This window comes from Daphnia pulicaria, chromosome 11 (assembly GCF_021234035.1).
Source record: "Daphnia pulicaria isolate SC F1-1A chromosome 11, SC_F0-13Bv2, whole genome shotgun sequence".
Taxonomy (NCBI): domain Eukaryota; kingdom Metazoa; phylum Arthropoda; class Branchiopoda; order Diplostraca; family Daphniidae; genus Daphnia; species Daphnia pulicaria.
The window spans coordinates 1764767-1789285 of NC_060923.1; the positions used below are offsets into that span (position 1 = coordinate 1764767).

Genomic DNA, 24519 nt, shown 5'->3' on the forward strand with positions numbered 1-24519 from the left:
CATCCGGAAACATTTCCTGGATCAGTTTACTCAGAGTCATCCATCAAGTTTAACGTTGGTTGAAAGTCAGCGTTCTCATCTGATTGCTTTGAGAGGCCATCACCGCTTGATCTGCAACGCAATTCGCAAACTGAACCGTCATTTTGGCGTCTTTCTGACCCTTGAGGTCATTTTTATCTTTATTAGTGTTATTAATTGCTCTCTATTTATCCTTATGGGCGCAACCAGCGGAGATGGGCTCATGGGAGGGTTGAATGCCGCCATTTGTCTCGAAAGTCTCGTTCATCTCTTGATTCTTTCTTCATTCTCCGATGACATACCTAACCAAGTATTCAATTATTGAGTTAGCATAAATTAATTACAATAATTCCTTTCACTGATTTTACACAGACTGATCAGGTTTACGAGGCTTTATTACAGCTACTTCACCACCAACCGTCGTTACAAAATGAGGTAGGCCTAAATAAAACTTTAATCGTCGAAAATTAATCGATTAGCTGTTACAGATGAATTTCTCTCTCGTTGTAGGTGTCGTTGTTCACGGAACAACTTTTGCACATGAAACCTCGGAACATCAATGCCATGGGATTTTTCAGGGTGGGCAAACACCTATTTCCAACGGTATTATAGATTTGTGTATACTTTTTTAAAATATAATTGAATTTAAATCTTGTCGTTTCTTGACATAAATGCGGTAGCTGATAGGAACAACGCTGACGTACTTCCTTATTCTCGTACAATTTCATTCAGCTGAAAAATCATAATGGCAGTGGGGAAGTTCACATATTAGCACGTTATATTTTCTTCCTTTCTAAATGTTTTTATTGTGTTACAAGTGTTTATCATACATAGCTATATCATGTGTCCTAGCTAAAATGTCTTAATATAACTTAAATACGGTATTTCAAGCTTTAGATTTATTAAGTTATCATTGGATTCATAATAAGATTCATTTCACAAGTGAATAAGAAAAATTTATTTAAAAAAACTATTCGATTTTTTCTCTTAAAATTCTGTCGCTTGGGAAAGTAGAACTTGTTTGAAAATGTTGAAGTTTGCAATTTGACCGCCGTTGGCGCTCTATTGCTTTTTCAAAGCGGAAACCGGCGGAAACATTGCAAAATCACCGAAACCTTAAATTTAAAATGAAAATAATAGGGTTTTAATTTATAGTAGTCAACTTTAAACTAATTGAACAATAGTTGTTAAATCATAAACTATACGTTCAATGCAATATGAAACGTTTAAAAGAAGAAATCAAATAAAAAATCTAGGAAAAACATGAGGAAATGACTCGTGCAAAGGTTTTATTCCGCTTGGCCGGCATATATAAGGAGACGACGCCAACGACAATAGATAAACGTTCTATTACTTAATTTCGTTGATCTGAAATCTGTTACAAGAATTACAAAGAAGCTTTCGATCGTTCTTCAAAATGCATTGCATTGAAAGTACCAATAAATCGCATCAGCGTGCAGTGGTGAAGTCTAAGAGTGTTATTCAACCGGACGTCTTGGGAACCCGAAAGGGAACCGCTTTTACTACCAGACCGACCAGGCCGTCGATGACCAAAGACAACATCTATGAAGAAAACAACCGTACCTTGATCAGAAAGCTCGCTGAAAATAGAAATGTTGCGGCCGATAATAAGATCCTGAAGGTCCAAGTTGCGAAATTAGAATTCGAACTCGCTCTCGCCAACAACAAGATTCGTCAGCTCGAAAACCAACAAGACGAGGGGGCAGCCTCTAGACGTGAAATGGGAGCAAAACAACGAATCCCTGAACAAGCAAATCTTCGTTTAGTCGGAAAGAAATCAAAGTCGAGCCGTGTTATTGAAGCTAATAAAGACCGTCTCCTAGAGGTTATATCGTTTCTGTCGTCTGACAAAACCGCCACAGATTCGATTGACAACGTATTGGAAAATAACCTGACTGGATTTGAAGACAAGAACACGGAAATCCTTCGACTGTTGGCCGAAAGCAAAATGGAAATCTCCAAGCCATCAGTGATCCAGCAAGCTTCTAGCGACTTCGGAAATCCTCCAGCAGAAACGGCAAGAATGACTTTCCAACAGAATTCTTGCTTCCCGATAGCAGAGCCCCTACCTGGCAAGAAGAGAACATTTGAAGACGTAGCAGGTCGTGCAATCCCGCCATCCGTTCGAAAGCTATTACCACCAGCGACATCTTCCAATCGTTCTGCAGCCGAGCAACCGACAAATGCATCCGAAATCCAGTCTGTTACCAACGGGCGGAGTCTTTCCGTTTCACCAACTTACGGTCGACCCGTCTCATCATCAAGACTGGGATGCTCAGCATCCAAAATCCCGGTGAGGGTGTCAAATGGTCCTTTTGCCGCCGAGACTGAACCTAATGAGACGAAGAACATGGGTTTCAAATCCAAGATTCCGATTCGGGTTAAAACGATGAATGGTACATTTCCGCAAACAGAAGATTCCATCAGCGCAGATGTCTCGTCCGAATCTCGTCCATCAGTGAAGACTGTTTTGCCATCAGCAAATGTTGTGGCCTCGAAGATTCCCGTGAGGGTCGCAACTTCCAAGAAAATCGTCTCCGACAACAAACCAAACGTCACCAGCGAATTACAGCAGAGCTTGGCGGACAATAAGTTAAAGTCTAAGATTCCAGTACGGTCGACGAGAAGCTCAGCAGAACGTCAAGCTTTCAATAAAGTTGTCAATCTTCAGAAATCGAATGGCTCCTCTTGCGGATTGGCATGCAACTGCCGAATTTCGCCACCATCAATTGGGTCAAGTCGTGGAGGAATTGCTGCCAAATAAGGAAAGGAAAAAACAAAAACAAAAAACTTAAAACTCACAAAACCCCCCAAAAAAACAAAACAAAAGCAAAAAAAAAAAAAAACAAAAAAAACAAAAAAAGTCCCAAAAAAAACCAAAAAAACCAAAAAAAAGTCCCAAAAAAAACAAAAAAAAACAAAAAAAGTCCCAAAAAACAACCAAAAACAAACAAACAAAAAACAAAACCAAAAAAAAAAAAAAATTAATTTTTTCTGTGTCTTTCTTCTTTCTTCCTTGCAACTTTTTACCTTCCACTTTGTTTTCACTAATTCTTCGCTTTCATTTTCTTCTTTTTTCACAATCGGGTCGTCTATGGGGAAATCATTATGGGTGGAAACTGTTACTTAATAGCAGGAAGGTCGGTTAAATGTGCAATTAGAAATTTTGGCAGGTGCACGTCCTTCTTATCGATGTTCCCTTCGTGGATTTGTGGTAGTTTTCTATTCCTCGACGTGATTGGATATCAATTGAAAATAACCTAAATTGGATAATGTGTGCATTAATAATGATTACATCAAACAGGTACCGGGATGATCGAGTGATGGTGACGTCATAGGGTGGACGGAAGAACCTATTAACTGGGGACCTCCCTGTCTTTAAAATGACTCACGTTGGGTGAAGTCGCGCGCTAGTCTGATCGATTAATCAATTCTTTCATGTTTTAGGAAACGAGTGATTTTAGCTTTAGCATTTTTATTTTAAGCATCGTTATTCCATCCAGCTTATTGAAGCACGATTTTGTGACCGGTTTATGTTTCCCTGAAGCGATGGTGAGGACCGAAGAGGGCCGTTGGCGAGGAAAGAAGAGGCCCGATGGCGAGGACCGAAGAGGACTGATAGTGAGGACCGAAGAGGACCGAAGAGGACTGATGGCGAGGACCGAAGAGGATCGATGGCGTGAACCGAAGAGGACCGAAGAGGGCTTGATGGTGAGGACCGATGGCGTGGACCGAAGAGGACCGAAGAGGACCGATGGCGTGGACCGAAGAGTACCGATGGTGTTACTACCCACAAGAAGAAAAACATGAACTGGAAATGATTTTGTGACTGAGATAGTTGGTGAATCTCGATGTTTTGATAATCATGTTTCTGCTAATAATCATTTTTTTTCCGAAAAATATTTAAGGATTGAAAGTCGGTTATTCTAGAACGTGTGAATTTCATAACCAACGTTAGAGTTCATTTTTTAGGCAGGACGGCTTCAGTTTTTAGGTTCCCGTTCCCCCTTTGACGTAACCATCATCTCGGCTCAAACTGGGACCTGTTTGAATGAATCATTACTAATGCACACATTATCCAATTTAGGTTATTTTCAATTGCTATCCAATCACGTCGAGGAATGAAAAACTACCACAAATCCACGAAGGGAATGTCGATAAGAAGAACGTGCACCTGCCAAAATTTCTAATTGCACATTTAACCGACCTTCCTGCTATTCAACAACAGTTTCCACCCAAGTGATTTCTCCCTCTAGACTCTCATCTGATTGCTTTTCTTTTTACCTTTTCACCTTTTTTCTCGCCATTTTCTTCTCTTCTTTCGCTTCCTCTTCGTGTGAATGAATGGAGTGTGAATTGGATGAATTTGTGTGTGAAGTTGAGTGTGCCTGCTGATTTGAATTAATATGTCTCAATAAAATATCTTAAAACAAATACCAACATCTGATTGTGTTTTATTACTTAGCATTAGCAACATTTAGATTATCATTTTTATTAATCGTACACGGAAATTTCAAAATAAAAGGCAAACAATGTTTTCTCTGAAAAACATTTCGGGAAAACCGTTTAATGGCCGACAAAATTAAGGTTAGGTTAGGTTAAGAAAAATACAGGTCTAGCGATGATTTTGTTCACGGAGCCGAAAAGGCAATTAACAATTCGTGCTTTAATTCTTCAATTTTAAGTACTTATCTTTTTCTTAAGGTTTCATAAAAAGTTACTTTATTTCGCATTCGATTAATAAGAAACATTTAATAACAGTCAATTGTCTCTAGAAAACTTACTTTTTTAGAAAATAAATTGAATTTTAATCTTGTCGTTTCTTTACATAAATGCGGTAGATAATAGGAACAACGCTGGTGACGTATACTTCCTTATTCTCGTACAGTTTCATTCAGCTGAAAAATCATAATGGAATTGCCGAAGTCCATATAGCACATTATATATTTTCTTCCTTTCCATTTTTCTATTGTTCGATTATTCATTAGTCACGGCGATTGACTTCGGGAATGACGCACACGTAACAATGTAATATGTGGACCGAAATATGTCACGCAGAATATATAGCATCGAACAAAATGCAATTATTCCAAGTGTTCAGTTGTGTGTCCATATAAGAAACAAAATAATAGAGAAACCTTTTCAATTAGTAGAGAAACCCTAACCGAAGCAACAAGATGCAAGAAATTTGCCAGGTAAAAGTTCAGCCAACTCAGTCACCCAACCTGGAATCTGATGGGGTAAAATTAGGACAACGCAGAAGTTTATTCCACTGGAGTCTGGAGCCCATGACAAAGTGGATGTGTCTTATGGGAATTCCTATTTCAATCAACCGCTCCAGCTGCCAGCTAAGTTGCTGTCGTTTCAATCGCATATTCTGTTTTCTTGTGGTTTTCTTCATTCACTCAAGCCAGATAATCCACATGCTCCTTAATGCCAAGAGCATTGCCAATTCTTATATAACTGGAACATCATCAAGAGCCTTGTCCTGGAATTTCATCATTGAAAGTGTCATTGTTGCGGTGTATGCGATTGGTGGCCACATTTCGCTGTTGCTAGTCACTCGATCCGAGACATGGATGGACCTGGTCCATTCTTTCAAACTTTTGGAGGAAAATCTGACGTCTTCTGACGTCTACTCTGCGTGCAGAAAACTCGCGATTAAAACAATCATTTACATCATCTCTTCGGTCTTTATCTAATCTCAACTCAGAAATAATTATGCAAATAATTGACTGATTTATTCGCATGCAGGTGCTCTGTATAGAACTGTTGTTGGGAATCGACATGATTTGGAACGAAAGTACCTTAATGCGCAGAATTCTGGACTTGTCTAGTTTCTTCTCTAAGATCTATCCGATGACAGCACTGGGGTTGTTCTGCATCCTGGCAGGATTGATTTCGCTTCAGCTCGGAGTCATCCGGAAGCGCATCGACGATCAATTGCATCAATGCAAGCACGGAGAAAATTTCAATTTGGTAATAAAAGAGCAGCGATCTCAGCTCAAGTTACTTAGACGCCACCACCGCCTAATCTGCAACTTGATTGGCAAACTCAACTGCTGTTTCGGCTTCTTTCTGCTGGTTGAAGTTACCTTCATCTTCGTCACTTCGGTCAACTGTTTCATGTACTTATTTTCGAGCGCAACTAGGTCTGACAAAATCATGGGGTTACTTTACAGCGTCATTTGTCTTGACTGTTTAGTTCACCTATTTCTTATTTCCTCTTTCTCGGACGACATTGTCAGCCAGGTATAGACAGTAAATTCATTCATGGAAGTTAAATACCATATAATAGACTACTCTATCTTTTTTGTATGTAACAGACTAAGAAGATGCAAGAATCATTGGTGGAGCTACTCCATGACCAACCTTCATTACAAAATGAGGTAATTACAGAGTATAGAATGAAGAAAAGTTCGTGAGAATTTTTAAACAATACATTTTTCTCTATAGGTGATCTTGTTTACAGATCAATTATTGCTCTTGAAAACCCACGTCAATGCAGTGGGATTTTTTAACGTGAGCAAACACCTATTTCCATCGGTAGGCCTGCTGGTGAATAACTATCTCGTTCAAATTTATTTTTGAAATAATTCTTTTCTTGGAATCATTTAGCTAATAGGGACAACGTTGACTTATTTCTTCATCCTATTGCAGTTTCATTCCGCTGAAAATTGATAACGGAAGTGCGGATTAAGACTTATTCTCTGTAATAACACGTTTAAGATTTAGTTGTCGATTGATCCTTTCAAGGATAGTCGAGGAACAAAAAATTAAAGAACAAAAAACAAAAGGCGTTTAACTATAGATATTATAATTTTGTGTTTCGTGGAAGGTCGCCTATGTCGTACTTATTTAGTATTATTGATTTGATAATAGCGACATTTTCTATCGTTGTGCGCATCATCAACACATTTAGCAAATTATTGGATCACAAATGTCGTTTCAAGGACTAGAGCTTCTCTTTTTGTGTTTGTATACACTGACGGCATAAAGTGGATGCGCTAGAAAAATGTTAATCTTAATAAACGACAAAATGCACTTACTCAAAGTACTTAGCTGTCCATTCGATCAATTTCCATCATTTGATTAGTAATTTGCGAAAACAAGATGAAGAAATAATCATAATAACGATAATTCGGCTAGTTGGAAAAACACAACCGTGGAAATAAGATGTCTCACTGTGGCCTCGTCAAAGTTAAGCCAATTGGATTAAATGAGTCCGAACAAGACGTTAAGATCAGCACATCAGAACACCGGAAAATCCTCTGGAGTCTGGAACCTTTAACTAGGTGGATGTGGCTACTGGGAATTCCAATTCCTCACTCACTGGAAGGCTCTGATTGTCGGCTGCCCAGTCATCTCTATCGCATCTTTTGTTTCTCTATAGTATTGTTGATCCAATCAAGTCAATTAATCCACATCTTTTATTACGCCGAGGATGTTTCAATGGCTTACATGAGCGGATTGGCAACATCGGCCTTGAACTCCGTCTTCATCATTGAAAATTTTTGTTTGGCCGTTTACATCGTCGGCAGTCATGTTTGCTTTTTATTACTCACTCGATCAAAGACATGGTTGGATTTAATTAATTCATTCTCTCTGCTGGAGGAAAGCATTTTATGTTCGGACAAACTCTTCATTTCGTGCAGAAAACTTGCTGTCAAATTGATTATTTACCTAATCTTTTCGGTACGTATTCAAACATCATAAATTTACTGCTAACAAATGTAACAAATATTATCCTGTGTATAGTTTGTGTGGGTGGCGGCCCTACTAGTCATAGAAAACATTTACAACAGCAATTCTGTCACACGCAAAATTATGGACGTGTCTGGCTTTCTGAACAAGATTTATCCAGCTGTCCAGCTGGTCTTGTTTTGCACCCTAACAGGAGTTGTTTCACATCAACTAAAAGCCATTCGCAAGCGCATATCGTCGGCTCCACCTTCGGTTGGAACTCAGCGTTCCCAACTGATTGCTCTCCGGAATCACCATCGCTTAATCTGCAAGACGGTTCGCAAACTAAACCGCTACTTTGGAGTCTTTCTGACTATTGAAGTCGGCTACGTATTTGTCATTTCCATTACTTCTTCTCTGTACATCCTGTTGGGCGGGATGAGCATTGACGGGCTCTTGGAACTGTTGAACGGTTCCATTTCGATAGATGTTTTCATTCACCTCTTTCTTCTGACTTCTTTCTCCGATGACATCGTCAGTCAGGTTATTTATAAACTTCATTCTCCAAAAATTTGTCCACACATGTATATAGAAATTTCTTTTCAAATGGAAATTCACAGACAGAAAAAGTCTACGAGGCCTTGTTACAGTTACTTTATCACCAGCCATCGTTACAAAATGAGGTAATTATTTGTTCTAGCTGTAGAATCATGTAATAATGTACTCTCTTTTTTCTTATATCTTTTTATTAGGTGTCCTTATTCACTGAGCAGCTAACGCACATGAGACCCCAAATCAGTGCATTCGGTTTCTTTGTAGTGGGCAAACATCTTTTACCATCGGTATGATTTAATTTTCCCAAATCAAAATGAATTTCCCAAGGCAGATTTACATTGAAATTTCTTCGTCATTATACGGCAGCTAATAGGAACAACGTTGACTTACTTCCTTATCCTCCTGCAGTTTCATTCAGCTGAAAAACCATCATAAATCAAATAGAAACTTAGTCTGATTTGAATTTCCGCACTATTAGTTTGTGTTTGATCGAGCCTGTAACTCGACCGATAGATGGTATGCAAATACATTTTTTCGTTTAAAATAAAAATATGGCAAACCCTTTGGGCCTTTGTTTGTTTGTTATGTTTTTTACGATTTAGTTCGTAAACGGGGAGAACGAAGGTCGAAGCAGGTATACTCAGGTATTAAAGGGCTGGATGTGTTTACTTTCTATCAGTTACACAGCTAATTTCTAGTCGCCTAGTCAAGTTTTCCTCAGAGTGTGTCTTCAACTTTGGCAGTGGTAATGTTAGAATTTGTGACACTGACGTCGCTGATCTTCGTTGTTTTGGTCATCTGGTATTGGCTATGGGAGTGCTCCTCTTTTGTCCGGCAAATCGACCGCATTCCTGGGCCGCCTAAAGTTCCATTCTTTGGGAATGTGTTTGGAATTCCTCGAGATGGCTCAGGTAACACACCTTTTCTATTAAGGGTCTAACAGTGAGAATCACTGTTCAGTGACCTTGAATAACAGTCTTTAAATAACAAAGCTTTCGTCATAACCACCAGTTGAAGAAAGGAAACAAAACAATATCCTTATAAAGAGGAGGAGTGAATATTAATATTTTCAAGATTGCCTAAGGGGTAATAACTAATAAGGCTTTCTCTGTCTTTGTTGTTTGATCTATTTATAGTCTAATTGGTTATTTGTTATTAATAGAATTCCTCCAGACATTGCATGTTAAATGGGTTGAACAATACGGCCGCATCTACAGGACATGGAGAGGAGGAACTGCCATCGTTGCGATTTCATCCCCTCAATACATTGAAGTATAAAAATATTTTCCTTCATTATTTGTCGATAAAGATTATATCGACGTTTCTTTAATTATTCAAATTTAGCGCATCCTTACAAGCCAGAAGAATATCGACAAGAGCAGCTACTACGCTATTATGGAACCTTGGCTAGGCAATGGCTTGTTATTATCATCCGGTAAATTCAATTACATTTAGGAAGATTAATTATTAAATAACGCAAATCCATTTCTAAAGGTGACAAATGGAAAAAGGATCGCCGTCTGCTGACACCAGCGTTTCACTTTCAGATTTTGGGAGATTTTTTTGAAGTTTTTCATAGAAATGCTGATATCCTAGTGGAGCAGATTATCAACCAGCTGACAGACAGCGAGGAAATTGACATTTTTCCTATGATGTCACGCTGTACCTTGGATATCATATCCGGTAATGATTTGTTTTTTTTTTCCAAACAGGTGTTTTCTGTTGGTGGTGATTGTGAATGAGACCTTTACATTTGTGTGATCTATAGGCTTCTATTATTTCGTAGCAAGCGCAACTTAACATAAATATTCTCCAATATGTCTAATTACAGAGGCTGCCATGGGTATTAAAGTTAATACGCAAACCGAGTCGGATTCAGAGTACATCAAATCGATTGATCGGTAACTGTGGCTATACTTGTACCGAATTTTAAATCAATTCTTTATTATTATTGTTGAGTACATTCATAGAGTGCAAGAAATGACGCGAGGCAGATTTTATTCCGTCCTTGGCTTATTACCAGATTGGATTTATTTCTCGTTGACACCAAGTGGGAGAAAACTTGGTAAACACATCCAGACACTACACAGCTTCACAATGAAGGTAATGGAATTTATCGGTCTTCTGTTGAAATTAAATTTGACGTTTCATTTTTACAGGTCTTGCGCGATAGAAAACAACAAATCGAAAATGCTCAGACGGATGAAGAAATCGACCCGGTTGATGATTCGGATGAGTTGACAATTAGCGCTCGTAAGTGAAGTGCCAATTAAGAATGTGCTTTTCAATTTTAGCATATGTTTGTTCGATAAACCCAGGGAGGAGGAAACCTTTTTTGGATTTATTGTTGGAAACCGCTAAACGAGGAACGGAGTTGAGCGAGTCAGACATTCTCAGCCAAGTCGACACTTTTATGTTTGCGGTAAGTTTTACTCTCTTAAAATTAAAGATTATTTCGCTTAGAAAGTTAATTGTATTTCTTTCATCTAAAAGGGACATGATACCACCTCGGTTGCTCTCACTTGGTTTTTGTATTGCATGGCAACTCATCCGGAAGAGCAGGTACTACCGACGATTTCATATTCTTCTATAATCAGTTGTATTAACCCATTTGTGAATCTTATTTCAGGAACGCGTCTATGAAGAACTGCTGGAATGTTTCGGCGATTCAGACCGGCATTGTGCCTTGGAAGATTTGCCTCATTTGAAATATCTCGAGTGTTGCATGAAAGAGTCCATCCGCCTTTACCCTAGCGTCGCCAACTTCCGTCGACAAATCAGCGAACAAGTTCAACTGGGCGACTTTACTCTTCCGGTCGGAGCTTCGGTTAGCGTTCAGGTTTATGCGCTTCATCGTAATAAAGAACTCTTTCCCGATCCTTTGTCTTTCAAGCCGGAACGATTTCAAAAGGAGCAGAGCATCGGACGACATCCTTTTGCTTTTATTCCCTTTAGCGCCGGACCCCGAAATTGCATCGGTAAACTTTAATTCAGAAATGGACAATTATTTCTAATTCATTTAATTCAAATTTTATTTAAAAAAACTACAGGACAGAAATATGCAGTTTACGAAGAGAAGGCTATATTAATCGCTCTCTTACGTAAATTTCGGTTCAGTATAGATAAGCGTCACCTGCCGGTCAAAGAGACTCACGGCATCATTATGAAACCGGCCGGTGGGATGCCTCTGTTAATTACGTTGCGTTAAAAATAGTTTGTCGATTTCGTTGACTATGAATAAAAAGAGTTATGCCGCTAAATAATCCAGCAGTGAAAAACAATTTGAAATTTAGTTAAATTAAGTTAAATTGCGTGATGAAATGTGGCATCGGTGTACCAGGATGCACTCACCCCAGCCAGTCAGCCATCATTGTTTACATTTGTTTTTACGTCGCACAAGTCGCATGAACGGTCAAGTTGTACCCGAATTCTTTTTCACATTAACATCATGTCGGTCAGAATTGAAAAGAAGGAAGGTGTGACGTGTGTTTCTTGGACATTGGATCTTTATGTAAAGTTACTTAAGAAAAGCTTTACCTTTCAAGCAGGAAGTTTCCCAGTTCATCTGGGCTTTCCTTCCTTTGAAATTTCTTGGATGGTCAAAAATTTACCCGAATGGGAACGAAGAGGATTTAATCCGCAGCACTCGCAAGAAATCCAATTCTGTTTGAAGAAGGTGAATGTCGGTAGAATAACTAGTGTTAATAAAGGAGACATCATTCCAGATCATTACCTTGAACCTCAAACTGTTTGGGTCACAGTTGATGGGGGTCAATTTCAAGAAAACTCTAAGAAGATCGCAAAAATTATTTTGAGAAAAGGTCAATGTGACTCTGAAAATGTAAGAATTTTTGGGTGTTGGTTATCAGGACAAGTATTGTTTACACTCCAAGCCAAAGAACGATTTACCTTAAACTTTTTTCTTCAATTCGAGAATGTTTATCTAAGTCAGATGGATTCCATCATTGGACTTACAACAAACTACTTGTTTCTTCAGCAAACAAATTGCGATGTGCAATTTAATTTCATCCTCACTTCCGAAAAAATCGGCGCCCACAAGAGCATCCTGTCAGCGAGAAGTCCTGTATTTGCAGCCATGTTCCGTCACGACATGCAAGAGTCAAACACTGACCAAGTCACCATTGATGAAATCGAGAGAAACGTCTTCTACCAGCTGCTTCACTTTATTTACTCGGGCCGAACGAGTGTTCCATTGACTGAAACCACCGCCCAGCAACTGTTAGTAGCTGCCGACAAGTACAACGTCGAAGACCTAAAGAATGAGTGCGCCCGTTTCCTATTACCCCATGTAAATGAAACTACTGCCACAATTATGTTTGAGATGGCTGTCACGTTTAATCTCGAGAATCTAAAGGAGGAATGCGAAAATGTTCTTCTCAATGACATCCAAATGAGTAACGCCATTGACTTGATTATCTGGGCAAGTTTACAGTCGGCCAAGAAAGTGAAGGAAGCGGCTCTTAGCTTTGCCAGACTTAACAGTAAAACCCTCTTCTACACTGCTGAATATGAGAAAATGATGCGTGAGTATCCTGAAATCTGTTTGGAGGTGACTCGTCGCATGGCACGATAACACGTTAATAACTTTTTCAACCGCTCCGCTTTTGTGTTATAACTGACAGGAGATTTTTTTTTTTTTTTGTTCTGTATTTTCTTATGGTGTTCTGTGTGTATGGAATCTGAGTTTATGGATAGGCAACGTAACGTTTGTAACTATTCTTTAAAGACACATTGTGTTTGGTTTTTAATCCAGAAGAAAGAATCAAGGAAAGAATAAAAAACTAAAAAACATAAATATTTTTGCGTTTATCGGCGTATCACCTAGTCGGAAACTCATTTATAGATAACAATTTCTTACCTGATAACTGATTTAGCCATTTAGGAATGAATAATATCACTTGTTTTTAATGGTGACCATCCAAGCTGACTTGCGGGTGCTCGGATTACGTATCAAAGAAAAAAACGATAAACTTTTTTTTATTGAGGTAAGAAAATAGTTAGAAGTTATGAATTTTTATGAGTTGGCGCGAAAAGATTCTGCACCTATGTGACACATTTTCGAATTTTAAAATTTGGCATCGGTGTAGTTTTAATCTTTCTGCTTTTCAATTTTGTCTATCTGTATCTGAGACGTTGAACAGTTGAACTTGATTGAAGGTTAACCTTAGTGCGTTATGACTGGTCTATCTGCACTACGACTAATTAGGCTGAAATGATTTTCATTTTCTTTAAAGAAACAAATGTACCGAAATGTGCCTTCTGTTTCGAGAACATCAAGCTGAGTCTTCAGCAATCAGCATCATAAATTCAGAACGTGATCACATTCAGCTAGTGATCGAAGGCACTATTGGTTGTTGGTATAATTTCAATTTTAACCTGTAATTCTTTCATGTCAATGGTCTTCTCTGTGCTCTCCAGTTTGGATTATTAGATTAACTCTGGAAGTGCGACTAATAAAGTAGAAATTAAATATCAAACTGATTTAATTAATTGTTTGTAACATCAAATCGCTCACTTTTCTTGATTCATTAAGCTTTACCTAAGTTTTTACATAATTATGCCAACTGAATCTGATTTCACTGCTGTTTTTATCTTTTATGTATGCCTGACTAAATGGTTTTTTCTTTCATAGGTTATGTCAGAAGGTTAAGTTGAAGCTGTTTGCTGTCCCCATCCAATATGCAGAACATTTTTACTTGCTGCTTGCTAACTGCACAAGTAGGGAATAGTTGCTATCATTCTATCACATTCTTAAACAACTTGCTTATTGTTTTTCTCCTTTTTTATAGGTTTTCCATCTGTTGGTTGACATTTTAGCTATGCCTTAATTTGCCTTTGTTGTGGCACTTCAATGTGCTGCCTCCTGCCTGTTACCTGGTTTAAAGAGTACTTGGAACAAAACTATAGTCTTCTGTATTAAGAAATCAAGTTAAGCCATCAGCATGTGGTCACATTTAGGCATTAATTGAGGAACATGCCATCATACTTCTCCACAAGCCTTAATTCTTTAATATCATTGTTCTTCAGTAAGCTCAAAGTTTGGATTCTTATATTTACTTGTGTAATTAATGCTTGCTAAACTTCTAAAACTGATTTAATTCACTTTTGTGATAAACTGGTCTTGATTCAGTAGAATTTTAATTTTACATTAGTTTTACACAATCTTGATGAGAGTATAATCATTTTCTTTTATAGGATATCTCAGCCAGGTTATGTTAAAGCTGTTTGCTGTTTCTGTCCAATGCAGAACTTTTTGAATTACTAACTGAGTAAGTTGGGAAAAACTGTTGTCTTTCTTGCACATGTGCAACAATTTGTTTTTACTTAATATCTCATTTTATTTCATAGGTTTTCCAACTGATGGTTGGTGTTTGAGGCCTATGGTGCCATGCCATGCCTATGGTGTTGTTGCAGTCCAATGTGCTGAATGCTGGTGTTTCCTGTCTGTCACCAGGTTTAAGGAGTACTTTGAACAAAAAAAAATTCACATTGCTGGTCATTTTCCATTTTTGTTTATTTTGATCAAGAAGTGTGTTCTGTCATTATGCAAGTATATGAGAAAAATGTTGGTAATTTACATTTTCTAGCAAAGTTTTGCCAAGTGGAACTTGGAATGTTAGATGATTTTGATAAGTTGATTTAATAAAGAGCTCGTATGAAACATGAATTGAAAACAAATCAAGTTGGTATACATTATGTCGAACAATTGTTACAATTGTTTAATCATAATAAAGAAAGATATATGTAATAGTAAAGTAATACTCAATCAATCAAATTAAATATTAAACTACTTAAACCAAAATATGATTATAATTCGGTAATGATAAATTGATCAAAGAACTCGTATAAAATTACAATCATTGCGTTTCTACTACAAGCAATTTCTTATCTATCCAATGGGTAAATAGTCATACTGACAGCAGTGCTGACAGTGTAACAAACTTAATATTCAGTGTTGCCAACTAGCCGGGATTTATCCCGGTTTCCGGGTTTTTTGAGTGGCAACCGGAGAAATGCCGGGATTCGACCAAAACCGGGTTTTCTCCGGGAATTTTGCCGAATAAATTTTTTTTGTAAATTACACAATAAATTCTGGGATAAATCGTAAAATCGATATGTTTTAACACTTCAAATCCTTTTTTCCTATAGTTTATGAAGACCTTATCAATACCCGATAGGTGTCGTTGCATACCTTTGTTATTAACGTGCCTAACTGACTATCAGAATCAGATTCAATAGTCGACAGACGATCATAGTCACCAGAATTAATTGGACTGGGCCTGCAATCTTCAAGGCATGATAGTGATCCCCTTCAATTCCTAGATGAGGAAATGTCGAAATGAACAGTCTATTTAAAGTAATGATAGTTTTTAAATTGTGCAGCAAGAACTTTTGGAATTTTTTTTTCGACCATTATGCATCATTTTCTTTCTAATGATTCTTTTAGTTCTAAATTAGACTTGCTGACTAAAGAACTGAATTTTCATTTTGTTAAGTTGTGCGGACGATTAAAAACAAAACAAGCCAGTGTTAAAATCGTTCAAAAAAACAGCATTTATATTGATTTAAACAAAAAACCGGGATTTTTCTCAACAATTTCCGGGATTTTTGAGAAAAATCTGAAACCGGGATCGTTACGGGATTTTTTAAAAGACTTAACCGGGAAAACGCCAAAAAGTAGTTGGCAACACTGTTAATATTCAAAACTCATTACTAGATGTCGCCAGTGTCGCCCCATGTTGTTCTGACGTCGTGATACGAGGAGAAAAGGGCGAAACAGATTGTTGCTAATTTTAGCTTATATTCCTGTGATTTCAAATACCAAATTGAACTCCGTATCATATGTAGGTTTATCTTGACCTAGTTTCCTTATTTTTATACTGTACCAACTTATTTCTTCAAATTCTAGATGCATACTGTCAGTCATTCCAACAAGTTGACTTAGCGCTCAGTCAATTTCCATCCATTAGGCCCATCATGCTGTCAAAAGACTAAAACTCATGGTTGAAGCACACATAGTTGAATACCAATGTGCCGAGAAAAGGTATTTCCCCATTACTGCTACCAGACCATTAGCATTCAGATTTTCATATAACATTGGTATTCTTGAACCATAGGATCTTTTCTGAATCTCGCAATTTTGGTGGCGTACCCTGCAACAGCATGTTTGTTATTATGGCTGTTTCTACTTCTGTTTAGAAGGCACCCCAGCTGAAGGATAGGTAGAGTTTTATTTCTCATAGGTAAATTTGTGTAAATTTGTAAATAACATAGAGAATTTCCTTGTCCCATTTTCACTTAGAGTTTCAGAGACATGAAGAGTGTGAAGTGAAACCTGCCATGTGTATGTTCATGTACCAGATCTGCTTGATGAAAGTCGAATGCCTTACTAAATTCATCACCCATATGATAAAGGTAAGCAACAATTCCACCCATCACCACGCTACTGCAATACTTCATGACACTTTCTTTAGCATCAGGAAATTTATCTCATCATGTGGAGTAATGATGTTGGTTGCTGTGAATTCCATTTTTACGGTTTTTTCATCATGAACATTTCAGTGTGTTTTTTAGAAAAGGTAAAGATTATATGCTTTATTCATTGTTATATTTTCATTAATGTAAAACATTCGTTTTTAAAGAGCACGCAGTTTCTTTATGGAATCGTGCTGTCCTGGCACGGTCGCACGGAGATTCTTGTGCCAATGCTGACCTTTGTCCATGACGGAAGAGGTACTTCCACCAACATCCTTATCTTCGCAACGCACGCTCATCTAGCTTCACTTCTTCTAAACACAATTTGTTGTACTTCACTGGCGACTTGGCGAGTTTCTGGACCACTTCATGATCGCTTCCGTCCGCTGTTACACACCTGCAGTCACTCACCACGGGATTATGCCCAGGTACCCAACAGTTGACTTATTTTCGCAGGTTATCTGCCAATAGTCTAGTTGCGTTAATGTAATAGTAATTTTCCAAAATCAGACTCTTTTAAGCGCCAAGTAAGTTTTACTTGGACGTCTCTTTTTTCTAACGCTAGATGGCTTTTGATAATTTGCAGCTGTCAAAACAGTCAGATTCAGTTACTTTGAGCATCTCTTTTTACATTTATTGGCAGTTATTTTGTTGAAATATATAGTGATAACTGACGATTACTATTCCAGCAACAAAGCTCACTTGTTAAATTTTCGATAATTGCTTTTTTTTTCTACTTCCGGTTTGCTCATTTCAGTCTGTAGTTCAGTAAATATTCATTTGAGGAGCAAAAGAACCACATATTCGTGATCCTCGTCAAATTTGTGGTAAAGTTCATGTTATTTTTTTTACGTATTCGTACTTCCGGTTTTGAAAATTTTCCTGAACTATAGTTCAGGAAAATTCTCGATTTTGACAAAATTTTGGATTTCGTTTTAATCACATCTAATCGACCCCAAATTTTATGGAGATCACGAATATGTGGTTTAATTTGATGACAGCTCAATGGTTGAGACGCTGTGGTTACTTCCGGTATACTTCCGGAATTTCTTTTTAAGACTAGCAAGTGAGCTTTGTTCTGTGTATAGTTCTTAATATTGCCAGCTTGATTTTAAGTTTAAAAAATTGCATTTTTAAATCTTTGAGCTATAAAACCAGTTCAATGTGCCTATATGTATTTTGTATTTTTTATTGGCATGTCACTTAATAAGAATTCTTTTGTCTTTATTCTGGTAATGCAGAGAAGACGTCGAGAAGATGGATTTTCTCATCTTTAACAATTGTCACCGGATTCCGTCGGATGTTGCCCCTGCTCCTGGTGAGAACGAAACTCGGTGGAATCGCGACCGACACCGAGACTTGTCAGCAACGTGGATCATCGTATTGTTGGTATTATTGCGTTTGTGTTAGTGTTAGTTAACCGGTTGGCTGCCACGCCTTTGTTCTCCCCTGCACGGGCCGCGCTGTTCGGTCTCGTGGTTTACAAGCCGCGGGGTCGGAGAGTCGCCAAGCCCAAAATTTGCCGTAAGGCAAGCCTGTTATAAGGCAATGCACCATGCACCCCCCCCCCCCCCTTGTCAGCCCGGACTTGTCAGCAATGGCAAGTCCCACTTTGGTCATGGATCCTTCAGACGTGGCGCGTAGTGTAGTAGAGTGCAACCTACGGGTTGTATGGCGTGGCAGCCAACGGGTTAACTTAAGTGTATGTGTATGTGCTTGTAAAATGTGGTGGAATTGTGGGTGGAAGTGGGATAATATAGCAATTCCTTTTAAGTTTTTGTTCATTGTGTTTTAGTATTTACAGTTATGAAGTTTTATGTAAGTTATCTTAGGCATGATCAGCTTAAGGTTCTTCGAATAAAATTCTATGAGAAACATTCTTCATGGAATGTGTCTTAACACTAAAATATGACTTTTTGCACAGCGACTAGAGCAATAGTCATCTTCAACATGCGAAATAGGAGAGATCCATCAAAAAACAGAAAACGTCGCAATGTCAAAAGGTTTTTAGGTAGCAAGAGAAATCGTACAAAATGATTACTCAGATGAAAAAATTTATTTTCTCATTAAAGAACAATAACAATTTCCAATGACTAGTAACTATTATGATATGGTAGAAAATCTGTACACCAACATATTCACAATTTCAGCTCTGGTATATAGAAACTTTCTTCTAGCAATCTGGAAAGCGTAGGTTGTGGTGTAATATTCAGGTGCCTTAGTGGTGTAGTTACTATGGGCAGAGTAATACTTCAGAGATCCGGTGTAGTAGCTGGGTATAGCGTAGGATGTGATGTAGTAAACTGGAGCTTCGGTGCAGTATTTCGGTTCAACGTAATACGAAGGGGCAGTGTAGGCAGCGGTTGAGTAGAAAGATGTGGCTACGTAATACTTTACCGCATCAGTCGTGGTTGTGAAGCTCGGTGCATTGCAGTAGCTGGAGCCTCGGTGTAGTAGCTAAAGCCTCGGTGTAGCAAGCTGCCGCAGCATATGTAGTTTGGTGGTACTCCGGTGCCTTGATGGTGTATGTATGGTGTATGGTGTATTAGTAATTCGGAGCCTCGGTGCAGTACTTATCTCGTTGGTAGTGTAGCTAGGGGAAGAATAATAATGAGCATTCAGCGTAGTAGCTCGGGGCAGCATAAATTATGGTGTTCTTCTGGAGCCCTGGTGGTGTAGTACTTGGGGGTCTCTGTAGTAACCGGTTGTTTCGTATGTTTTTGTTGATGCTCGTCATACCCAGAGAAATCTTCATGCCCGTCATACCCGGAGAAATCTTCATGCCCGTCGATCCAACCATAAACAATATGACATGCAACAGCAGCACGACGCCATAGTTAACTAGACAGTAAACTATTTTAACATTATTATTCAACAATTACTGGCATATTAATCAACAGAAATAAATAGAAACTGATTCAAAACTTTCCATACAAAAACAGAATATTTACCCATGATTGCGAACTGATAGTACGATGAAGAATGCAGTTGATGACGAATGGTCTGCAGTGCACTCACTGCAGTTGTTGCCGTGTCGTAGATGAGATGACCAATCGACTGATTTCTATTTCCTTCTCTCCTTTGATACGACTAGAATATATAATTTAGATAATCAATAATTGCCATATTTAAACTCAATGTAACAGAATATTTACCCATGATATGTAGGTGAGCAGTACCCCGGTCCTGGGTAGTGTAGTACTTGGGAGCCTCGGTGTAGTAAGCTGGGGCAGTATACATAGTTGTGTAGTACTCCGGCGCCTTGTTGGTGCAGTACTCCGGTGCCTTAGTGTAGTACTCGACTCTTTGGTAGTGTGGCTCGGGGAAGAATAATACTGCGGAGATTCGGTGTAGTAACTCAGGACAGCATGAGTTGTGGTGTAATAATATGGAGCCTTGGTGGTGTAGTACTTGGGGGGCTCGTAGTAGTAACTGCTTGTGTAGTTAAGGCGGCGTTGCAGTTTGATATCCGCCATACCCAGGAGTCATCAGCACACCGGTGGTCGACCCAGCTATCAACGATACAACACCCAACGGCAGCAAGACGCCATAATCAACTAGACAATTACAAACTTTAAACATTGATATTCAATTAGGGTACTGGGATATTTACAAAGAGAATAATGTGAAATGATTCATAACTAAGAAACGAAACAGAATATTTACCCATGATTGCGAATTAATTGTACGATGAAGAAGACAGTTGTTGACGACTAGTGCACGGCAGTTCACGCCGTGACGGAGATCCTCACTCGACTGGTCCCTGTCATCTTTTCTCTCGCCTTTTATACGACTTTTTCTCACCCCTCCTCTTAAGCCTTGCGGCTATTCTACCTTTTTGATAATGATGCAACAGGTGTCGTTCTCACCCAACCTCTACACCACTGCACGGATCTCACCCCACCTCTACACCACCGCATTGACAGTTTTACGTAATGTTCCCACCGACCTTCGTTCGTGAAGGACATGCTTTCACGTACTTCCGGTCAAGATGCGGTACGAAATAAAAATTGTTTGTCGATTGTACGCAAGATGAGATCTGATCCTGGAGCTGAGTGTTTAAGTTTGTTTGTCGTACTATGATTGAAAGGGTCATTTTGAATACTTTACCCAAAAACACAAATTATTTTTGGGGAAAACTTTGGGTAACAAACTAACAACACCAAAGGTGAATTTGATTCGCGCCCACCCTCCGAAATTTCATCGTCTCCAACTCTTCCACTCCCACAGAAATTCACCTACGGGGTGTGTTGCAAAATAAAATGAAAAGGGGAGAAAGGTAGGGTAAGGTTAGAGTATATCAATGGTAGAAATCTATTGTATCATAAAAGAAATATCTGGAAAACAAAGCGCAAATGTACTATTTTTCCGCTAGAAAAGGAAAAACACAAAAGAAAATCCAGAAAAGAAAATAACCTTCACAAAAAGAAAAAAACAACTTTGTCTTGTTCGGACTTGTTGTGCAATTAGACAAATGGCGCGGAAATCTTTATTAAAACAACAAAAAATGTATAATTAGTGTGATTAAAGTGTGAAGGATTTGTGGGTGGGGCAAATAAAACGCGATCCTATATCATTCATTTGATTTTTAATCATTTTCTATTAGCAAAGTAATTTACACTGAAATTAAATGGTCATGGAAATTTTACATCAGCTGTCGCCTTCTAAGACGCAAAGTGTTATCATCTGGTTATCATTAACAAATGCCTTTTTTGAAAATTAAATTACACCTATTTGGTGTGTCAAATCTGTTCATATGGCATTATGCACAACTGAAATAACTCAGCAAAAACTAGACAAACGTAATCCAATTATCTAAATCGAATACATTACATTACGGAAACTGTTGGCATGACTACGATCAATGCACAGAACATCGTACATTTTAAGAAAAATCGATGCTAATGGTTGATTTTGAAATGGTTTTCGTCTACCGTACTGTAAATAAACCCTTCTGAAGTAAGAAAGTCTATCACGGTACTAAAAGAAGGATGAAATTAAAAGAAGTGGTAGCCATGCAATTTAAAATACTAGTGACTTACTCGACATCCTTTGGGGTCATTTTACCTTTCACTGCGTTGTAAATCTGAGACTTTATGGCGCCATTCTCGACTTTTGTGTCCTAAAAAATGAAACACGGCATTACTAAAATATCTCACTTAAATAATTACTGGTTACAATTACATCAATCGTTAAGAAAACCAATTTCCGAGAACCTGTTAGTGTTACTCCTGGAAAGCGGGACTCAAACTAGGCATCGGAAGATAATGATGGCAATGGATCGGTTTTCTTAATATTTATCGCTGATGAACGCGTGTTCATTGCTTGATGTCCCTATTCAGAAAGAAAAAGATTTGAATTTCATTGTGGCCTTTAACATCAAACTGCAATAATCAGAAAATGTTTCTCACTTTACGCAATTTATTTCGAACTTGTAGCGTTTTGGGAGATTCTTTCTTGGTCACACGCGATGGGCCGGGTCGATTTTCTTGGTTGTGAATTTTTTCTCGCTCATCTTCTAGTATTGCCTCGTCATTTTGACTTTGCTGTAGTGCAGAGGACACACGAACGATGAAACTTTCCCTGAACTGGGAGTTATCGCACAAAATCTGTGTCATTGCAGAATATAGTAAAGAGCCCGCAGAGGAAAACTGCCGATTTGTCAAGGTTTGTTGATTTTTAATTTCATTCCATTGTTGCTCCAGCTCAGGGAGGCCTTCATACGTTTTTTCAAAGAAAGTCTGCATTAAACCGAGTTCAATATCGCGCACCCACAACGCAACAATTTCCATATCTGTTTCTCTATGATTAGTCGGGGATTTGAGCGTTGATAAGAGTAGCTCGATATCTTGCATTTTTCCTCCAATCGGATGAACAATTCTACCTCCATTCGGCTGTTGAGTGGTGTTAACTTTCTGTTTCTTGTTTGGTAATTCCCGACTTCTTTTAAATACAAAATCATTCGACTGTGGATCCTCATTAGAACGCTTGGAAAGATGCAGAGTAGTCGAACACGACGCTAGAGCGAGTCATACAATTAGAATTTTTTAATAAATAAAACGATTAAATTTATACGCACGGCGTGGTTCCGTCGGTTTTTCATCCTCTTCGATTATTTCAATTGAGACTTCCATCAGGTTGTCATGAATGTTTGATGGTTCGAGTGTTTCACCGCTGTAACCGTTAAAAACGAAAGCAAATCCGGGGCTGCTCGCTTTACGTTGCTCTTCATCGTTCATGAACGAAACAAGGAATGCTAGTACGTTGCTACCGTATGCCTGGACGAGATCACGAGTCCTGAACTGGGATCCACAAACTTCTTCAGATCTCTCACTAGATCTTAAAAAGCAACTTTGAATAATCAATATTTTAATTGGCATTTGAAATAAATGTTTACAAGCCTATAAGCTTATTGATGTGATTAATAGTGGCACGCATATCTTCTTCCCGAGGAATGGGAGACACTTCGGCAGATTTTAGAGATTCCATCAGAGTAATGGTGGCACTGTTTGACACATCTCTTCGAGATATTTCCAACTGAAGCCATTTAATCCATTCAAGAATGACTTTGTGAGCAGATCGAATTTTACGACAATTCTCCAGGGTGCTATCAACAGCTGAATTGGTTTCATTGACTATTGACATCAATAATGAAGACTGAGCATTATAAAACTCTTTGAAAGCCTGAACTTGATGCTGGGTTTTAAGACAAAGGCTGGATGCTGGTGAACTACACTCACAGCACCACTTCTGTATCTTCCTGGAAAAAAAAGAAAACTACAGAAAAGGAAACATTTTAATTCTTCTCCCTTGATATATTTACTTACAATTCTGTTTCTGCTTTTTTTTTAGCTTCCTTCACCACTTTCAAAAGACGCAAGGCCACATGATTTGTTATCAGTTCCTCGCAGTTTCCAGGGGTTAATACTGAAGGTGACCTACAAACAGGACAAAGTATTTCTTTTCCATTTCGTACAGCCAGATTCTAAATTCATTATTTATAAACGGTAAGTGAAAAACTGTTTAATGAGTTTTGGGTAGAATTCAATACCTTAATGCAAAGAATACAGAAAAAATGGAGGCATTTTTCTAAATGTTTTGGTATCCGTTCATTTTCATCGAAGTTATGGAAACAGATTTGACAAGAGACAAATTCTTCGTCTTCATAGGACAAGCTGCAAGCTTGCTCAACATTTCCATTTTTTGTATGCATCTTTTATAGTTTCATTCTCGAATTACTTACACATGAAAACACTTAACCATGCACTTAACATACCATGTTATTCCAATGAAAAAGTAGTAGTCGAGAAAAAAGTCGTGCGCAGTTTACGCCGATGCGCACCACTGCGGCCGATAGCAGAACTAAAATTTTTATTACGCTTGATACTGAACGTAGGTAAAATTCTTTGTTCGACAAGCAGACGGTTTTCGTCCCGTCCTGTCTGATCCTCCCAAAAAACACGAAGAGTTACCTTTGTCAATTTGTAATTATTTTAAAATTGACACTCAACTTACCTTAATTGATGTCATGGGCATAGAAAGATCTCTATACCCATGGTGATATTTTCCTACCGCGTGAATCGAGGGGAGGATTTCCTTCTTCTCTTTGTCATGTTTAGGTCAATTCTGAATGAGGCGTAGCTACTTACGGCAAATGGCGGCTTTTGCCGAATCGACTGTATACCTTGAGTAATAACACTAATAAGTTTGGTTTCATTGCTAAACAACTGGAAATCCTACGTCGAA

General features: G+C 38.3%; 6 protein-coding genes and 1 long non-coding RNA gene across 11 annotated transcripts; 4 read left to right on the forward strand and 3 right to left on the reverse strand.

Annotated features, from left to right (window-relative positions):
* Nucleotides 1-1026: 1026 nt before the first annotated feature.
* Nucleotides 1027-2854, reverse strand: LOC124315798. 2 transcript variants are annotated; one of them, XR_006911692.1, is made up of 5 exons: nucleotides 2440-2854; nucleotides 2178-2372; nucleotides 1931-2108; nucleotides 1603-1781; nucleotides 1027-1133 (listed from the first exon to the last, which is right to left on the reverse strand). It is a non-coding gene; the product is annotated as an uncharacterized LOC124315798 (long non-coding RNA). The 2 variants fall into 2 exon arrangements; XR_006911691.1 differs by having other exon boundaries at nucleotides 1603-2108.
* Nucleotides 2855-7215: 4361 nt separating this feature from the next.
* Nucleotides 7216-8712, forward strand: LOC124316009 (putative gustatory receptor 28b). Its single transcript, XM_046781742.1, has 5 exons — nucleotides 7216-7584; nucleotides 7798-8265; nucleotides 8343-8405; nucleotides 8475-8564; nucleotides 8644-8712. Exons 1-5 carry the CDS (start codon nucleotides 7216-7218, stop codon nucleotides 8710-8712), a joined length of 1059 nt encoding a protein of 352 aa, XP_046637698.1.
* A 157-nt stretch (nucleotides 8713-8869) lies between these two features.
* LOC124315284 (cytochrome P450 4C1-like) lies at nucleotides 8870-11540 on the forward strand. The gene is made up of 12 exons (XM_046780851.1): nucleotides 8870-8921; nucleotides 9021-9188; nucleotides 9440-9549; nucleotides 9622-9712; nucleotides 9772-9960; nucleotides 10109-10178; nucleotides 10248-10380; nucleotides 10437-10530; nucleotides 10596-10699; nucleotides 10771-10839; nucleotides 10907-11255; nucleotides 11328-11540. Exons 2-12 carry the CDS (start codon nucleotides 9026-9028, stop codon nucleotides 11483-11485), a joined length of 1530 nt encoding a protein of 509 aa, XP_046636807.1. The 5' UTR covers nucleotides 8870-8921; nucleotides 9021-9025; the 3' UTR covers nucleotides 11486-11540.
* LOC124315389 (TD and POZ domain-containing protein 2-like) lies at nucleotides 11527-18582 on the forward strand. Of its 2 annotated transcripts, XR_006911490.1 has the most exons (2): nucleotides 11527-12939; nucleotides 18548-18582. XR_006911490.1 is itself a non-coding variant. In XM_046781040.1 (1 exon), exon 1 carries the CDS (start codon nucleotides 11726-11728, stop codon nucleotides 12869-12871), a length of 1146 nt encoding a protein of 381 aa, XP_046636996.1. In that variant the 5' UTR covers nucleotides 11527-11725; the 3' UTR covers nucleotides 12872-13093. The 2 variants fall into 2 exon arrangements, 1 of the variants encoding a protein (XP_046636996.1); XM_046781040.1 differs by lacking the exon at nucleotides 18548-18582 and having other exon boundaries at nucleotides 11527-13093.
* Nucleotides 16832-18220, forward strand: LOC124315678. The gene is made up of 3 exons (XM_046781497.1): nucleotides 16832-16877; nucleotides 16941-17201; nucleotides 18015-18220. The coding sequence occupies exons 1-3, from the start codon at nucleotides 16848-16850 to the stop codon at nucleotides 18048-18050; spliced, it is 327 nt and encodes a 108-aa protein (XP_046637453.1). The 5' UTR covers nucleotides 16832-16847; the 3' UTR covers nucleotides 18051-18220.
* Nucleotides 18583-18819: 237 nt separating the features above from the next.
* LOC124315569 lies at nucleotides 18820-20603 on the reverse strand. 2 transcript variants are annotated; one of them, XM_046781338.1, is made up of 4 exons: nucleotides 20440-20603; nucleotides 19929-20345; nucleotides 19725-19863; nucleotides 18820-19626 (listed from the first exon to the last, which is right to left on the reverse strand). In XM_046781338.1, the coding sequence occupies exons 2-4, from the start codon at nucleotides 20247-20249 to the stop codon at nucleotides 19367-19369; spliced, it is 720 nt and encodes a 239-aa protein (XP_046637294.1). In that variant the 5' UTR covers nucleotides 20250-20345; nucleotides 20440-20603; the 3' UTR covers nucleotides 18820-19366. The 2 variants fall into 2 exon arrangements, with proteins under 2 accessions (XP_046637294.1, XP_046637295.1); XM_046781339.1 differs by having other exon boundaries at nucleotides 18821-19614.
* Nucleotides 20604-21353: 750 nt separating this feature from the next.
* LOC124315247 lies at nucleotides 21354-24039 on the reverse strand. 2 transcript variants are annotated; one of them, XM_046780788.1, is made up of 8 exons: nucleotides 23825-24039; nucleotides 23601-23758; nucleotides 23171-23533; nucleotides 22853-23112; nucleotides 22185-22792; nucleotides 21990-22107; nucleotides 21816-21895; nucleotides 21354-21753 (listed from the first exon to the last, which is right to left on the reverse strand). In XM_046780788.1, exons 1-6 carry the CDS (start codon nucleotides 23984-23986, stop codon nucleotides 22024-22026), a joined length of 1635 nt encoding a protein of 544 aa, XP_046636744.1. In that variant the 5' UTR covers nucleotides 23987-24039; the 3' UTR covers nucleotides 21354-21753; nucleotides 21816-21895; nucleotides 21990-22023. The 2 variants fall into 2 exon arrangements, with proteins under 2 accessions (XP_046636744.1, XP_046636743.1); XM_046780787.1 differs by having other exon boundaries at nucleotides 21958-22107.
* Between the last annotated feature and the right edge of the window lie 480 nt (nucleotides 24040-24519).

Bases quoted from the DNA above. Each gene is read 5' to 3' on its own strand.
- LOC124316009 (XM_046781742.1), top strand. From the start codon at position 7,216: ATGTCTCACTGTGGCCTCGTCAAAGTTAAGCCAATTGGATTAAATGAG. The intron at 7,585-7,797 runs GTTTGCTTTTTA...TCCTGTGTATAG, and splicing joins TTTACATCGTCGGCAGTCAT to TTTGTGTGGGTGGCGGCCCT. The intron at 8,266-8,342 runs GTTATTTATAAA...GGAAATTCACAG, and splicing joins CCGATGACATCGTCAGTCAG to ACAGAAAAAGTCTACGAGGC.
- LOC124315284 (XM_046780851.1), top strand. From the start codon at position 9,026: ATGTTAGAATTTGTGACACTGACGTCGCTGATCTTCGTTGTTTTGGTC. The intron at 10,840-10,906 runs GTACTACCGACG...ATCTTATTTCAG, and splicing joins CAACTCATCCGGAAGAGCAG to GAACGCGTCTATGAAGAACT. The intron at 11,256-11,327 runs GTAAACTTTAAT...AAAAAACTACAG, and splicing joins CGGACCCCGAAATTGCATCG to GACAGAAATATGCAGTTTAC.
- LOC124315389 (XM_046781040.1), top strand. From the start codon at position 11,726: ATGTCGGTCAGAATTGAAAAGAAGGAAGGTGTGACGTGTGTTTCTTGG.
- LOC124315678 (XM_046781497.1), top strand. From the start codon at position 16,848: ATGAACATTTCAGTGTGTTTTTTAGAAAAG. The intron at 16,878-16,940 runs GTAAAGATTATA...TCGTTTTTAAAG, and splicing joins CAGTGTGTTTTTTAGAAAAG to AGCACGCAGTTTCTTTATGG. The intron at 17,202-18,014 runs GTACCCAACAGT...CTGGTAATGCAG, and splicing joins CACCACGGGATTATGCCCAG to AGAAGACGTCGAGAAGATGG.
- LOC124315569 (XM_046781338.1), bottom strand. From the start codon at position 20,249: ATGGCGGATATCAAACTGCAACGCCGCCTTAACTACACAAGCAGTTAC. The intron at 19,864-19,928 runs GTAAATATTCTG...TATATATTCTAG, and splicing joins TGCTCACCTACATATCATGG to TCGTATCAAAGGAGAGAAGG. The intron at 19,627-19,724 runs GTAAATATTCTG...ATGTTAAAATAG, and splicing joins CTATCAGTTCGCAATCATGG to TTTACTGTCTAGTTAACTAT.
- LOC124315247 (XM_046780788.1), bottom strand. From the start codon at position 23,986: ATGCATACAAAAAATGGAAATGTTGAGCAAGCTTGCAGCTTGTCCTAT. The intron at 23,534-23,600 runs GTAAGTAAATAT...TTTTTTTTCCAG, and splicing joins AAAAAAGCAGAAACAGAATT to GAAGATACAGAAGTGGTGCT. The intron at 22,108-22,184 runs GTGAGAAACATT...CTTTCTGAATAG, and splicing joins TTCGAAATAAATTGCGTAAA to GGACATCAAGCAATGAACAC.